Below are 17,124 nucleotides of genomic sequence, written 5' to 3'. Positions count from 1 at the left end.
GTATCTGTACTCCTACAATATATGCCTAGAAAGCATTCTCCTGGTAACTTGATACATCTTCTTCATTCCACAGTTTAAGATCCAAATCCTCACAATATTTACCCTGATTCCTTAATGATCTCTTTTCTGAGCTTCCAGGAGCCCTCACCATGGTGTCTGGTGTGTTTTACCTTTATCCAACTTCCTAGGAGCTACTAAGCTAACCCTTGGCATGAGATTTTTGAGGCTGCTCCAGGAAAAGAAAGATTGTCTTTGGGCTGGGAAGGTGGCTCAGTGGTAGAGTGCTTGCCTCGCATGCATGAGGCCCTGGGTTCGATTCCTCAGCACCACATAAGCAAAAATAAAAAAGCCGGAAGTGGCGCTGTGGCTCAAGTGGTAGAGTGCTAGCCTTGAGCTGAAGAGCTGAGGGACAGCACCTAGGCCCAGAGTTCAGGCCATGACCGGACCAAAAAAAAAAAAAGAAGAATGATTGTCTTTATATCAGATTGATTTATGGAGAGTCGGTCTCCTGTAGACCAACTCTACCACATCAAAGATCTCAAGAGCAAGATCTGGTGAGTCTACTTTACACATCCTTTCTTCTGCTCATGTAGGATGTATTGCACTAGTAAAACTAGTAAAGCACAGTTTTCTAAATAATTCATTTTCTATACTAACTACACAGCTCCTTCCCAACCTCATGGCAACTTGCCAAGTACTTAGTGTGCATTAGTGCCTGGCCCTTCATTTGTGCCCAAAGGGAACCAAACTTTAGGGTCCATGAGCTTTAGGTTCCCACATGAGCAAGGCACTACTGGAACCAGATGGACCAAAGCCAACTTGAACAAGTCTTTCTTCCCAACTAGAGGGAAATATGAAGATATCAGGAGGCTCAGAGCACACAGTTCTAAGGACATGAAAGGAGAATGCTTTCCCAGAGGCACAGCTAGGACAACATCTCTTCTAGAGACAACATGACTCAGCCCAGAGACTCAGCTCTGATTTAGAACCCTAGAAAATCCCTTAACTAAGACTTCTGCATGTCTGTGTGATTCCAACTAGGACAGTGATTCATACTCTACCCAGTATCCTAGCCCCATACAGCTGTCCACTCCCAGGAATAATTACAACATTTCACCACATATTACCTAGGAAAAGAGGGAAAAGGGATGCTGAAAGAAAGAACAAAAAAAGATAACAGAGATGGAAGGGGAGCTCATAGGCACAGAAAAACCAGAGCAAGGCTCTGGGTAAAGTTCAAACAGTACCTTTTTCAGATTAATCCACTGCTTGAAGTAATCTGCCACTGGCAGGCCCAAGTACTGGCACTGTCCTGGGAGCCTACAAGAAAGAGAAGAGAGAATAAGTTGGATGAAAGGATGGAGTCTTAAGCTAGAAAGTCCAATACATGACAAAACAGGTTTCAGAAGCTAATGCTTTAGCCATGGGTTTTTGTCACCAAGAAAGTTATTCTACCTCTAGCACCATAAACACAACTCCTTCCCTAAGATTCAAATGTGTGTGCCTGCAGACCCCATCAAAATAATATCAGCAGGCCAGGTACCAGTGGCTCATAATCCTGGCTACTCAGGAGGCTGTAATCTGAGGACTGAGGTTCAAAGTCAGCCTGGGCAGGAAAGTCCATGAGATTTTTTTTAAATCTCCAATTAACCACCAGAAGACCAGAAGTGGTACTGTGGCTCAAAATGGTAGAGTGCTAGCCTTGAGCAAAAGAACTCAGGGACAGAGCCTAGACCTTGAGTTCAAGCCCCCCAAGTAACAAAATAATAATAATAATATCAACAGGTAATGTTTTCTGAAGACCTATAGTATGTCAAGTGCCTTACTTACATGCTTCATATTTAATCTTCAAAATGATGCTGTAAGGCATGAACTGTTATCTATGTTTTATAGAGAAGAAAAGGAGATTGAGAGACATTATCCAATATCCCACAGATCAAAATCGATAGTACTGGGGCTGGGAAGGTGGCTCAGTGGTAGAGTGCTTGCCTTGCATACATGAGGCCCTGGGTTCGATTCCTCAGCACCACATAAACAGAAAAGGCCGGAAGTGCTAACCTTGAGTTGAAGAGCTCAGGGACAGCGCCCAGGCCTCCAGTTCAAGCCCCACGACCAAAACAACAACAACAACAACCCCCCCCCCCAAATTGATAGTACTAAAAACTGAACTTAGTTCTGTCTGACCCCAAAGCAGAGAGGTAGAGATACAAAGCAGGAGGAAAAAAACCAAAAACACAACACATGATATATAGATAGATGGGGAGGGACTCTTCAAAGAAGCAGAGTCTCTCTCAGAGAGTCATGAGGTAAACAGTCCTCCTTCATTGCATGCTGTGGCATCATGGACTGAGTTGCCACAGGCCCAAAGCAGCAAAGACAAGCAACCATGGACTAAAACCTCTGAAACCATGATGTTCCAAAACAATTGCCTGTTTTAAGATGATTCTCAGGTACTTTGTGACAGTAACAGAGAGCTAACATTGATCCCAACAAGGGGAACAGTGGAGCCAAGTTAAAGACTAGTACCTTGGTTAATGCTATGGCTTGACCATATTGGAAGTTCACGTGTTAGAAACATAATGTTCAATGCAGGTGGCTCATGCCTATAATCCTAGTTACTCAGGAGGCTGATATCTGAAGCCAGCCTGGGCAATAAAGTCCTTAATACACTTATCTCCAATTAACCAGCAAAAAGCCAGAAGTGGAGCTGTGGCTCAAGGGATCAGAGCACTAGCCTTGAATGAAAAAGCTAAGGGACAGTGCCCAAGCCCTGAGTTCAAGTCTCAGTACTAGAACACACACACACACACACACACACACACACACACACACACACACACACACACACACACACACACACACACACACACACACACACACACACACACACACACACAGAGTTCAGCTCCTTTTCAGAGCACTAGCCTTGAATGAAAAAGCTAAGGGACAGTGCCCAAGCCCTGAGTTCAAGTCTCAGTACTAGAACACACACACACACACACACACACACACACACACACACACACACACACACACACACACACACACACACACACACACACACACACAGAGTTCAGCTCCTTTTCTCTGTCTGTATCTCCCTCTCTTTCCTTATCTCCCTCTCCCCATCCCCTCTTCCTCATATGTACCCTCTGCCCTTCTACTTTCTACCATGGGATGATACGGCATGAAGGCCCTCCTCAGATGTGGCTCCCTCAACTTGGGACTTCCCAAGCCTTAAATGTGTAAAAGAATAAATGCCAGCCAGGTGCTGGTGGCTCATGCCAGTAACCCTGGCTACTCAGGAGGCTGAGATCTGAGGATCGAGGCTCAAAGCCAGCCCAGGCAACAAAGTCCATGAGACTCTTATCTCCAAATAATCACCAAAAAACCAGAAGTGGTGCTGTGGCTCAAGTGCTAGACTTGAGCTGAAGAGCTCAGGGACAGTGCCCAAGCCCAGAGTTCAAGACCCACGACTGGCAAAAAAAACAAAAACAAAAACAAAAAAAACCCTATTGTTTATAAATTACCCTGTCTCAATATTATGTTACAGTGGAACAAAACAGACTAAGACAGCTAGCTTTATGATACTGAGATACATATATAGTAAGAGGCAATGGCACAGAGAGCATACCTGCTACCCAATTTGATCAATTTTCTTATTAATTTCAAGTTTTCTGCATACAGTGTATCCCTGTCTACCTAAATTGGGATAGGCTGCTCCCACAGTCCTACTCTTGGTAATCTTCTGGAAAAAGACAGGACAAATGCAGTTTTAGATAAATTCTTGATAACATGGTAAACAACCAATGTTTATTGAGTCTAAGATCTGTGGAACATTTGGTAGTGGAACAATGTCTAGGAGGAACACATACACATATTTGAAGACAGATCTGGACTACAGATGATGATTCATTAATGTAAGTAAAATTAAAATCACAATAATAGACAAGATAGCCTAGGAAGAAGAATAATACAAGGTGAGGTGAGCAGATGGCCTAGGCTTATGTCTTATTTTCACTGATCTAAAATAAAACCACTTGCCGGGCGCTGGTGGCTCACGCCTGTAATCCTAGCTACTCAGGAGGCTGAGATCTGAGGATCAAGGTTCAAAGCCAGCCCGGGCAGGAAAGACCATGAGACTCTTATCTCCAATAAAACCCGCCAGAAAACCGGAAGTGGCGCTGTAGCTCAAGTGGTAGAGCGCTCGCCTTGAGCTGAAGAGCTGAAGGACAGTGCTCAGGCCCAGAGTTCAAGCCCCACAACCGACAAAAAAAAAAAAAAAAAAAAAAACCACTTTTACCAGACGATTGCCACACATGAGAAATTCATATATCAAGCAGCAGCCAATTGTAATTTTGAACTCTAGTTTAGAGCAACTTTTAAATACTAAACTAAAACTTGCCTTCTCACAATTCCTCTTCTGAGTCTGAGGTATGTGAAGAGAACAAGATTACCTTCTAAGATCTGAGAGTCCAGTCTGCAGGCCACATCCCCTTACCTCTTTTCAGAGTTCTTCAAAAGACAAGGACTCACCCAACTCACTCTCTTTTTTAGAATATCAGATGCCCAACCAAGGTCACACATACTCTTATGATCCCACATCACATTACCTATAGTGAGCCTAAATTATGGAAGCATACTTCCCTTTTCTGTTTATGTTTGATACATATAAACCTATATTTAAGTTAGATATATAAACATATATGTTTATATACATACATATGTATATAAAACTTAAATCTAGATCATAAAGTGGTCAAGCAAGACAAGAGCAAAGAAAACCCCAACAGATTTAGTAAGGAGGAAGGAAGTCAAAATTGATCTTGGTGAAAGGAATGTCAGTATCATTGGGCTAGATGGGAGAGGGAAGAGGGAGCCTGCAAAGTATAGAATAGGTAAGGAATAAGAAACTCCTTTCTTTGAAAGTTTGGGTACAAGAATCCAACTGAGTCAGTTCAGCCTTCCATCCATCACCCTTCAAACACTTACCATGTCTCAGGCAGTATAGTATGTATTCACTTTTACTTCATTTTCTTTTCTTATTCTAGCAGTACTGGGATTTGAACTCTGGGCCTTGTGCTTGGCCTTGTGCTTGCCTAGCAAGCACTCTACCACTTGAATGATACCTCTGAACCCCTAAGGACTCATTTTTATAAGATCCAAAATATCTTACTGAGGTATAGGTTTCATTCAAACATCCAGGTGGAACAGTGATATTAACCATAATCAGTTAGTTTTCTGGTAGAGAATTCTGGCTGAGACCAAGAGGACGAAGGGGTATCAGAGAGGATATTCTCATGTAGAGTCAAGGACCAAGGATATGGGGATATCAGACAAGGTTTACAAGGATAAGAGGTGGCCTTAGGAGCTAGAATATAATTATCTGGGAAGTAAAATTAATCTGACTGAATAATTGTCTTGGTTTTTTTTTCATTTTTCTTTCATATTCCTTATTCTTGATGTTTGTGAAAATGCTTGCTGAGCTCAGCTGTTTTAGAAAAATCACACCAAGGTCAAGGTGAAGAGTCCACTAGAAGCAGAATAGCATGGGAGACTGGGCAACAAAAGGCAGGGAGTCTTTATCTTATTTTTCCCTGGGCCATTTTCAGCATCTGAGCTCTTTTCATTGACACAGACCAGGAGTCCTATTAGCTCTAGCTAGGGCTGGAGGACAAAGGGATGTCTCTTCAGTGAGATTTCAAAAATATAGTACATACCAGCTATACACACTTCTACGTAGTTAGGGAGGTTATCCCTCAGTAGGATCCTGCTTGCTCCTTTGGAGGATCTATACCAGAAGGACCACTTGGAGGACAGATTACTGGGCTAGATACACATCCATGACTGAATATAGCTCAGCAGCAGCCCTGAATGTCCTTCTATACCCATGCTGACTGAAGCATGGCAAGAGGAGAATTATCAGTCTCATTCAGAAGAACTAACATTCAGGTTGTTGAGTAGTCCTCTGAATGTTTCAGTTTTATGGCCTAAGAAACAAAGTACACATGTAGCAGGGCCTAGCCCCATCTTCATGACAGACATGGAACTAAGGGCCAACCTGAACTCCCAAGTGTCTCATGGGAAGACAGCTACATATTTCTATCACACAACTATGTCCCATATTAGAGTACACCAAGAAATTAACTATATTAGCAAGGCAGAATGGCCAGTATCCTCTACACAAAAAAAGAAACTGAGACTCAGGGAAGAAAAAGGTTTGAACAATCATGTATCAAACCAAGAACAGAACTACAAGTAGATGCTAAGTCTTCTGCCTGCAAAGGCTCTGGTTGTATAGATTCATTTAGAGATCTTGCAATCTCTGGGAAGGCAAAGACTCAGGCAGGTAGAATGGTGGTTAATGCTCAACGTCATCCCTCCATTAGAGGTTCTTATCAGCTGGAGGCTAGGGTCAGTGGGTACCAGTGAATATGTGATTCCATGAATTGGGGAAAGAGATGGGTACTAATGCCTCACACCTGTAAACCTAAATACCTGGGAGGTATGTAGGCTGAGAGTAGAAGGATCATGATTCAAGGCCAGCCTGCAGAAAAGTTCTTAAGATCCTATCTTGAAAATAATTAGTCAAAAGCACACCTCCATCTCAAGTAGAACATCAGCCTACCAAGTGACAGGCCCTGAGTTCAAATCCCAGTACCACCAAAAAGAAAAAAAAAGGAAAAGGAGCAAAAGTCTCTGTGGCACAAAGAGTCTGAATGTTGTTAAGTTCCTACCAGACACCGATCACAAGAGCCACTGGCAGTGGGCCCTGGACTAGCTTGCGGGCATGAATGTGCAGGCAAATTTATGGTACCCAGGTCTCCATGCAGCTGGATTCACTGGGCACAAAACTCCCCAACTGCCCAAACATCATCTGGCCATGCTTATTACTGTTGCCCAATGAAATTTTATGCATCGAGTCCACAGGTGTGATTTCCCCTTCTTTATGAGGGTCAGAATGACATCACCAATGGCCAATAGAAAATATCCAATTATGTCCAAGCCATAAAAAGGAATGGATTCCCCCCCTCACCCGGCCCCACCACCAAATCAAAACTTCCTTCAGTTTCATGAATTTAAGGGGCTCCCTTTAAGGAAACCCCCCTCCCCAGTCCTGCCTGTGGGTTCTTAACCAAGGTACATGATCACTTTACAGACACTGAGGGCTTAGAGCCTGAGAGAGCTTCTACCCTTGGCATTTATCATGTGGCCCTGCTTTATTACATTGGCCCATCAGGGTCATCAGAACAGAGCATCAGACTCTACCACAAGATTCCTCATTTTTACATCAGAGGAAGTTAGAAAAGTTGCTTTGTTATTTCTTTTAAATAATAAGTTGGCTAGCAGGCAGGTCTCTTTTGCCTAGAAATAAGAGAACAATATGGGAGAAAAGAGGTACAGAAAACCATCTCTTCCAATAAGCATAGACAACAAAGCAAAAGGAACCCAGACTTTCCTACCCCAACCTCATTCAACTCTACCACCTGCAAACTGAGCTGTTCTGGCTTGGCCCAGACAGCCCTGATAGCAAACAGGTGTAGCTAGCTCAGCCCCAGCCAACACTGGGGAGTAGCTCATTAAGGGAAACTCCCGCCCCCCCCCCATGCTACTGGGTATGGCCAAGGTAGAGCCATTGTGAACAAGAGCTCAGCTTTGAAGATTAGGTGAACAAAGCTGGGGGGAGAGCTGCTAGGCTTGAGTCAGAAACCATGCAGGTCTGATGTTAGACTGACAGACTGGCAGACAGGCATCAACAGGCAGGACCAACCAGAGAGTAGGCGCCTTGTGCCTAGAAAAGGTCACATTATTTCTTATCCAATTCTATCTCTTCAAGTCTTAGACACAAACCCAACTCAAGAAATGCATGTCAGTCTTGATTTTAAGACTCAAGCCCTTAAATGAAGAGGGAACCAGCAGACTCTGAAGTTTTCCTCAACCCATTTCTGCCTTTCTGGAAAGGCTGTGTGATCTGAGTCTCAGAATGAAGAAGACTGCTGGTTCTATGGCCTAACAGCACTAAGATATACATGCACCGCTCACCTGTAGGAACAAACTGTGGAGTAGGGGAGAGGGTGTTTTCCTCAGTCATTAGAGACCCAGCACTGGGAAGCAGCAGGCCTGGAGAAGCTATAGGGAAGATTCTGAAAAGGGATACCTATGAGGTATGTGGGATTGTTTCCATCCCATTTCCACATATGCTAATTCCAATATACTCCCAAAGAATGTTGTCACCAGATGTCCTCCATCACAGAACTACCACAATTTCCTCTGCTACTCTCCTAGTGCTGAGGCTGAACCTTGAGAAAGGAAAGCTCTCAAGCCTCTGGGAGTCCTATCTAGTCAGAGCTCAAAAGCTGCCTGCATGAGTCTGTAGCCAGCATTTCCAAGCCACCCCAGCCTGGGCAGCACTTAGCTGGGAACACAGCTCTTTGTTTCTCCTTCCACTCCCTACCCAGAGGAGATAAACAGACCCTGGTGATGAACGGCCCGCCTTTCACGATCACTTTTCCTCAAGTTGAGGAGAGTAGCTAGTGATGGATGGGCTGGAATTTGGTTATCAGAAAGGGCTGTCAGCCAGAGGTGCCTATCTCCTCCCCCACTACGCAGGGCATCATTACACTGTGGCACTGAGGTAAAATATGACCAAGGGGAGGGAAGGAAGAAAGAGGAAAAGGCTGGGCTTACACACGGAGCAAATTGAGCAACAATGAGAGCAGGCACGAGGCTGGGACGTTAGTTATCTGCCTGTGACACCTTTTATCTCTGCACAAATTGGTCCATCCTCCCCCACTGCATCTCTTATACAAACAGAGGCAGACACAATGTGTCACCACTGCAACAGCGCAGCAATTTAACCCGAATTAGTGAGGGGGTCAAGCTAGGAAATAGGGGTTTCTCATTTCAACAGGTTCCTTAGTTTCAGCTCTGAACCACCACATTGTGAGGAGGAAGGTAGAAAGTGGAGTCATAATTAAATCTACTCACTTGGCCACTGTGGATGTATAAAAAATTAATGCTCAAGCCTCCTACCTACCAAAGCTGGTTAGTCTTCATTTCACCTTTGAGATGCACCACATCACAAGATATAACACTGGCCTGCCCTAGGCAGGCCTAGCACTCAGTGCTTTAAGAATCAGCAAGAACAGGGTGGGAGAAAGCAGGTACAACCCAAAGACATCAGCCCCAAGTTAGAAATCCCAGCTAGAAGCAGTATAGCGTTGGGAGAGTATTGGGCAGGGGGAAGGGGAAGAGCCAGGATGGCAGTTTATAGGTACTGAGATAGGTCCTCAACATTTGAATCTACAGAACATAAAAACATTCTGGATCCACTCTCTAACAGAAGATGTGCAAGGTGTAAACTCTTACAGACAGACAGACAGCTATGTGGAATGGTAGGATTACTAGCACTGATAAAGCTAAATGAGCAAGCAAAAAGAAGCTTGGCCTACTTGATCAATGACCTCCCCCATGGCTGGACCTGGATCTGGAAAGGCTCCTGATAGTAGGCAATGTAGTTCAACTCCCACCCAGTACCATGGCTCCACTGTTCAAATGACAAGTTAGACAAGTGATCATGTGTCCTTGAGCAAGCAAAATCACTTCCATGTCCTGCTCTGTGAAAGGCTTAAAGGAGCCAGCTAAGGGAAGCATACTTTATAAGTACAGGTTCAAGGGAAGGATTCAGCTTAGAAGGAAATCAGCTGACACCAAACCTGCAATGGCCTTAAAAATGCTTTTAGGCTACCTATATTAAGATAGGACCTTAGGAAAGAGATACTAGAGAAGGCTTGTTAAGGTTAAAAGGCAAAGAGATGCTGGATGGCTTCACTCCTATAATCCTAGCTACTCAGGAGGCTGGCTGAGATCTGAGAATCACAATTTCCTGGGCAGGAGCAGCAAGTGGAGCTATGGCTCATGAGAGTGGTAGAGAGCTAGCCTTAAGCAAAAAAAAAAAAAAAAAAAAAAAAAAAAAAGCTTAGGGACAGTGCTCAGAACCAGCAACACCGCTCCACCATCACCAAAAAAAAGGCAAAGGCAAAGTTCTAGAATCACTCAACAGCTACAAAAATGAATTCCTAGAAGCCTGGACTATGAGGAAGAGTAATGGATATAGAAGATACCTTGGGACTCATTCTTCAAACTCCAAAACTCAGCAAATGAATAGGAGAAACAAAAGTCAAGACACTACTCTAAACACAAAATAGCAAGCCTTCCTATCTTAATTGGCCACCATACATTTTTATGAGTACTGCTAAGCCCCAGGACCCTCAAGGTAGAGGCTATGTAAGCTTGATTCCTATATTCAGAAACTTCCAAGTGTAGTCACCCAGAAAATAACCACAACATAAACACTACTGTGTTTAATAATAATGCACTGATTGCTCTAGGAGAAACTAGTGAGAAAGGGTCATCTTGTTTCTGGTGATGGGAGGACATTGTCTTGGAGCACTTATGAAGACACTGCTCAAGCAAGTGCACAGTACTTAGGTACACATTCTGTCCCTTCACTGCTCTCTGCCTGCTCTCAGCCCTGGGAGAACACACTGCTGGCTTCTCAGCCCACTTTGCCCCCACACTTGCTCTCATCCTCTGGGACAGCTGCAGGTTACAATTCCAACCACAGGCTTCAGAAAGACGATATACTTGCTGGAGCCTGCAAAGGGTCAGGAGAGAGTACTATTTGAAATACCATCATGACAGCTGGCTCCTTGTCTGTCTCTTCCTCCCCCAAGCCCCTCCCCAAACTTGTCATGGTACAAGAAGCCTATAAGCAGCCCATCAGCTTTAAATATCAGTGTGCGTGAAGCAGGAGCACAGGAGCGAGGGAGCAGGAAGCAGACAGCAAGCGCCTCTGTCGCCACTGCCTGTCAGGGAACACTAATGAATTTCACCAGCAGCAGCCATGCTTCAGAGGGGTGAGGGTGAAGAGGGGGTGGGGAGTTTTCAAGGAAGAACTCTTCCAGTATGAAAACATCTTTTTCCCAAAGCCCTGTTTATATCTGTCACTGTGGAGCTGAGGACTACAGCTTGCCCGGGACTTCCGTGGAGGGAAGGTTGGGCCAAGCCCTGTTGTCCTCTCAGACAAAAAGGAGAATTCAAGTGTGAGGCTGGAGAAGTTAGCTGAGCCCCATAATGAGGACCTCTGGCAAATCTCTTACCTTGCCTTACCACCATCTCATAAAGACTTTAAGATGCTTGGCTGAGGAAACAAAGACAAGAAGAGAAGGTCCCAGGTAGGGAGAGGTGACCATTTCTGCCTTCCCTAGACAGACTTACCACCCATCCTTCACTTCATAGCAACTTCACCTAACTCCATGGTGGGGGGGTGGGCGGAGAAGAGATGGCAAGGTATTACAAGCCAATCCCTGCAGAATGATGGGATGGGAGAGAAAGTGAGGGGAGGGGAGGGAAGGGGAAGAGAAGGATAGGAAGGGAGGGGGGCTCCAGTACCAGTCCCAACAGGAGACAGAGATGCTTATGATTTTACAAATAAAGAAATGGAGGGTAAGAGTGGTAATGTGACTACTTCAAGATACTACAACTAGTAAGTAGTGGAGCTAGGTCTTGAACCCAGGTAGTTTTCTGTTTTGTTTTGTTTTTCCTTAAGTTTGAATAGCCCTGCGGTTCTCACAGTATCACACAGCATTTTGGAGGAAGGGGACTGTCATCTCACTATTTCCTGTGTCTTCTGCCAAGCTCTGCCTTTCCTCTCCATTCCCTTCCACTGTTACACATACCTCTCTGGACTGGTATGGGCCACAGATGCCATGTAGCTCTAGGCTGGGCTTCAGGCCAGGGTGAACCTAGTGAGGCAGAGAAAGCCTTGGGAGTGAGCCAAGCCATCATTACCTGGGAGTCTCCACAGCTCAGAGGACATGGATGAAGCATAAGTCTTCCCTTGGGTGCCCTTTACCCAACTCTGAGCAGCAGTGTCTGATCTGGCATCGACCTGCTGTGCAGGGGGCAAATGACATTTAATTTCCTTTTGGTATCCCTACGGTACAGATGAAAGGCCGTCACCTGCGTCTGGGTCTGGTGGCACAGCTGGAAGTATTCCCAAACATGTTGCTCTGGAGAGTTCCCAACAGAAACCAGAACACAAGCGGGTGCAGAGGGACGCCCCTGAGGCCAGGCTGCAGGTCCTCCCAAGGAAAACCAACCTCAAATCCCTAGTGCCAAACAGTTGCTCAAAGCCTCCAAAATGCACCATCTACTGTATGTAGTGCCTCACTGTTCCACAGCTTTTTAGCTCACTTACCAACTACCTCTATTCACTTCTCCCCCACAAAGCCCATAGGAAACACACAAGTATCACAAACACCTTGCAGAAAAAAGTATAACATTCACCTCCCCAATGCCACAAATATTCACCCAAAAACATACCACTTCTGTCTCCCTGTCTCAAAACAACAGGACAAGCCCTTCTCTATGTCCTTCCTATGGCAACCCTTTCAGGGAAGGATACAGTGCCCACTTGTGCCCCATGTGCTGGAATGACCACTGGGATCTGGCCAGAGCTCTTCCCCAGACTGATTGGCAGATGCCCCAGCAGAGAGTAGAGTAGGGGAAGCGGTTACTCTCTTTTTGACCAGAAGCTCCTAAGTTTGAGTTGTCTCCGAAATACCTTGCTCGTCTACTACAGCCTCCACCTGGTTCTGTGGCCATCTTGACCCTATGCTGGACTGTCTTTGTGTGGCCTGCAATGCCCTCTGGAGGCACTGAAGAGAGGCGTCCTTCTACACTCAAGATCTGGAAGCAGTGTGCTCCATTATAGGTGCTCAAGACCTGCTGTTGTTCTTAACCTTCTGATGACCCCCCTTCTCTCATACCCTCCCCTCCCCTGTTCTGTTCCTGGCACTGTGCTTACTAGGCCCAGAACAGTTCTCAACAGGAGCTGACTTTAGGCCACTGCGGACTATCAGCATCATCAAGATACATGTGGTTAGCCTCTTCAATGGCAGTTTCTAAAAGTATTCTTTGGGAGAGAAAAGCTGCAGTGGAGGGTAACTGACATTTATAGGAAGGTTCTACTGAAGATGTGAGGCACATGACACTCTTAAATCAACACATGGACACACCTGCTACCATGATCAATCATCTAAACTGCCTTCAGGGACCAGACAGATTGCATTCAACAAATCTTTGGACAAATGCAGAATACTCCAAAAGAAAACATCACTCATTAGAAGTTTCCAAACCTGGATATGGGACTATGGACATACAGGGTGATGCTCGTCAGCCGAGTAATAAGGGTCTGTCTCCTGGCTTTAGGGAGCCTATAGAGAATTCGCAAATGCAAAAAAAAAAAAGTAGGTGCAGCCTTCTGGCCCCCAAAACTAAGCCCACTGTCTGGGTCTCCTACAGTTAGGTTTGGGAAGAATAGGGGTTATAGGGGATTGGGCACCACCTAGATAAAGCCACTTGTTAATAGGCCCTGGATTCTTTTATCCCTGGGGAAAGAAAGGTAGCAATGAGTGCCCCCCCAACACACACACACACATATACACAAACACACACACACACACACACACACACACACACACACACACGCACGCACGCACGCACGCACGCCTCCCAGCAGAGCCAGGGAGGACAGCCATTAGTGTGTGCCTCAGCAGACAATAGGGAGGAGAAGTCTCCAGAGCAAAGGACAACTGCAGCAATTAGAATGCAGGGAGGTTCAGAAGCTATTTAACTGGGTGACCCCTGAGGTCACTGCATCTGACTCCCATCCCTGGATAAATATTGTATGAGAGGGGAGGGGGTGGGTGAGGGAGCCATCGCACAGCAACTCCTCCTTCCTTCCTCTCTTCTCCACACCCCACGCGGCTGCCTCCAGCCACACACACCAGAAACATTATTTACAGCCCTGACAGTCAGAGCAATCACTCTGCTAACCAAGAGGGAATGGACAAAGTCGACTTACCAAAAATTGACTATGGCAACTGAAGAAGAAACCAGAGCTAATGGGGGAAGGGAACTGAGCCAACACAGATGCAAGGTTTGCCTCATACTCTGGGTCCTGTAGAGAGCAGATACCCCTCTGGTACCCTCCAAAATCCTAAACCACGACAAGTGAAGCTAGTCTCAACTGGCAGCAAGTAAATCAGAGAACTGAGCATTCTTCCACGTTTTGAGGGTTCCACAATGGAAACTGTTGGATCGCATTACTACCAAGGTACTCCTTAGTAAAGATGGGAGCCCGGGCTACCTGCCCAGATGAAGCTAGACCAACCACATGCCACTTGCTGACCCAGATGGCCCTCAGCTGACCTTCTGGGGAGAGGCTAAAAGCAAGGAAGTCAGATATCACAGAAAAGGGCTAGGGTTGGGGAAGACAGGAGTGTCTGTGTGCAGGCTGCGCCTCAGCCCCCCCTTTATGTGCTGTTCCTCCAGTCCTGCTCTAATGCACCCTGACATGCCTCTGAAGACAGAGAGCTGTTTGCAGTCAGCACCGTGATTTGTTAGTAATTATTTCCATGGTGTCACATTGCTGTCACTCTGTTAACAAAGAGACAGGCTGCCTCAGGCTGCCTGCAAGAAAGAATCGCAGAGAAAAAGGCCTGTCAGACTCCTGGGATTCTCTGGGTTCGCTGGCTTTCTTCCCCAAACCAACATCCTTGAAGGGTTTGGAAGAAACAGTTTTATAGAACTATCAAGTCTGAGTCATGTCACCCTTTAGCCAGGGACACTGAGAATTTATCCTATCCACTCATAGCTACCCTTCCCAAAGCCCTACAAAGCTAAGTCCTAAACATCCACAAATCATTCAGGCACAGACCTCTGTGCCAACAGAAACCCTGAATTCTCTGGCCTCCAACTACAAGGACCTCTACTCCCTAAGTCTTCTCCCTAAGTCTCACTGAGGAGTGTCTGCAGCCTTTTAGTACTATAGGAGCCTGAAAAAAGCAACCTTACTCAGACCGAACCTTTTGGTCTGCCATTTGGGATGAATGCGGTTAGAAAGAGTCTCATAACAGGAAGTCTTCCTTTGCGAATCTGCTAACCACTATTTAGGAGCAAAGCAGCTAAGAGGCCAAAACCTTTCTGCCTTCACATGCCTCTATGAGGAGCTACCTGCACGCTGACCTGTTTCCCAGGACCTGGATCTGCCCAGCATCTGCACAGGAGAACAGGTGGTTTGCTTTAGTACAAAGTAATGTCTCCATTACCCTGGCTGGGAATCAGAGAACAGATTGGCAAGTGCTGACAAAACAGAGGTCACTCACCTTACAGGTAAGAAAAGTTGGAGATTAATTTACTCCTTTCACAGAGGGAATCAGACTCTAGGATAATGGAAGGAAAAAAAAAAAAAAAAGCCCTAAGAAACTCTTTCTCTGTCCAAGCACCTCGACAGCAGCTAACACCACTTCTACCATCAAGAACAGAAAAGTAAAAGTTCACAGCCCCAGAGAAGTTCCACTAAGCCACTGCTACTGCTCTTGCAGAACCCCACTGGTACAAAAGCCTGGTGGGCAAGCCCAAGATTCTTCTGGCATCAAGATCCTAAAGGTAGAAAACAGTGTTGGCTAAATGTTCTAGACTGCTGTAATCTCAATAGAGTACAGGGCACATAGTGGATAGACAGCACACATCTGCTGAAAGAAGAAAGAAATGGGCCATTCCACAGGCCCAAGACCAACCTCTTCCTATATATAACCTCGGGCCAATGCACTTTCCAGAACAGACAGGGAAGATCACAAGGTCAAAGATTAGAATTGGAATTGTGTTTTAAAGGATGACAGGAGTTGGGACAATCTAAAAAGTCTAGGGAGTTATCCCTATCAAATTGAACATTTATATACTCATAAACACACATGTACTAAATGACTAAAGAAGGTAGATATTTTTTTCTGTCAGAAAGGAAAATAAAATATAGCATAGTAATACAATGGAATACACAGCAATAAAAAGGTTAAGCTGATACACAATCACATGGATTAATCCTTCAAATATTTTATGCAAAAGGAGTCAAACACAAAAAGAGTGTATCTTGTATGATTCAACTGCTATGAAAGTCAAGAATAGATGCTGTGATTCACATCTATAACCCTAGCTACGTGAAAAATGGAGATCAAGAGGATCATGGTGGGCAAAAAAGTTCATGAGTCTTCAACTCAACCAATAAAAACTAGGCATGGTGGTTCACTTCCCATCTACTTGGTTAAGTTTAACTAAGAGGATCATAGTCCAGGAAGGTCTAGGGAATAAATGCAAGACTTTATTTGAAAAAAATAACAAAAGAAAAAAGGAATAGGTATATGTCTCAGTGAGAGAACACCTACCTGCCTAGCAAATACAAGGCCCTGAGATCAAACCCTAGTATGAAAGGAACAAAGTGGGAGGGGGACGAAGGGAAGGAAAGAAAAGGAGGGGGAGGGAGGGAAGAAAGGAAAAATGGAGGGAAGAAAGGAGAGAAAGAAAGAGAAAGGGGTGGGAAAGCTAGAAAAAGGAAGAAAAGATTAAACAAACCAAGAAATTAGAACAATCCTACCTGGCAAAAGAAGTCATTACTGAATGGTTAGGGGCACAAGGGAACTTTCTGAGATGATGGAAAAGGTTTTCTTTTTCTTTTTCTTTTTTTTTTTTTTTTGGGTCCGGTAGTGGGGCCTGAACTCTGGCCCTGGGCGCTGTTCCTCAGCTCTTCAGCTCAAGGCTAGCACTCTACCACTTGAGCCACAGCGCCACTTCCAGCTTTTTTCTTTTTGCTTATGTGGTGCTGAGGAATCGAACCCAGGGCCTCAGGCATGCAAGGCAAGCGCTCTACCACTGAGCCACCTTCCCAGCCCCTGGAAAAGGTTTTTTTTAAAAAAAAATTATTTTATTGTTATTATAAAGGTGATATACAGTTACAAAAGTCAGTTAGCGTATATTTTTTTGGACAATGTCACCCCTTGCCTTGCTCTCTCCTAGTTTTTCCCATCCATCCCCACCCACAAGTTGTATATTTGATTTTTAACATAGTGTTTAGTAAGTAACACTGCTGCATTTGTTTAGCCTTTGTCCGTCCATTTCTGTGCCTCCTGGAAAAGGTTCTTGATCTTTATCTGGGTGGTAGTAATACAGGTATATACTTGTATATAAATTTATCATACTATAGATTATAGTATACTTCAAATG

General features: G+C 44.9%; 1 protein-coding gene across 7 annotated transcripts in view; it reads right to left on the bottom strand.

Annotated features, from left to right (window-relative positions):
• The window catches only part of LOC138823637 (ERI1 exoribonuclease 3), a 134,526-nt gene that overhangs the window by 63,008 nt on the left and 54,394 nt on the right, over nt 1-17,124 (bottom strand). For all 7 annotated transcript variants that reach the window (XM_070017068.1, XM_070017069.1, XM_070017070.1 and 4 more), the window contains one exon: nt 1,248-1,320. In XM_070017068.1, coding sequence (XP_069873169.1) covers nt 1,248-1,320 — 73 coding nt within the window. The remainder of the gene's footprint in view (nt 1-1,247; nt 1,321-17,124) is intronic.

The sequence above is a fragment of the Dipodomys merriami genome, unplaced genomic scaffold (assembly GCF_024711535.1).
Source record: "Dipodomys merriami isolate MVZ:Mamm:240054 unplaced genomic scaffold, mDipMer1.0.p SCAF_121, whole genome shotgun sequence".
NCBI classification, from domain to species: domain Eukaryota; kingdom Metazoa; phylum Chordata; class Mammalia; order Rodentia; family Heteromyidae; genus Dipodomys; species Dipodomys merriami.
This window is presented reverse-complemented; position numbering and strand designations above follow the sequence as displayed.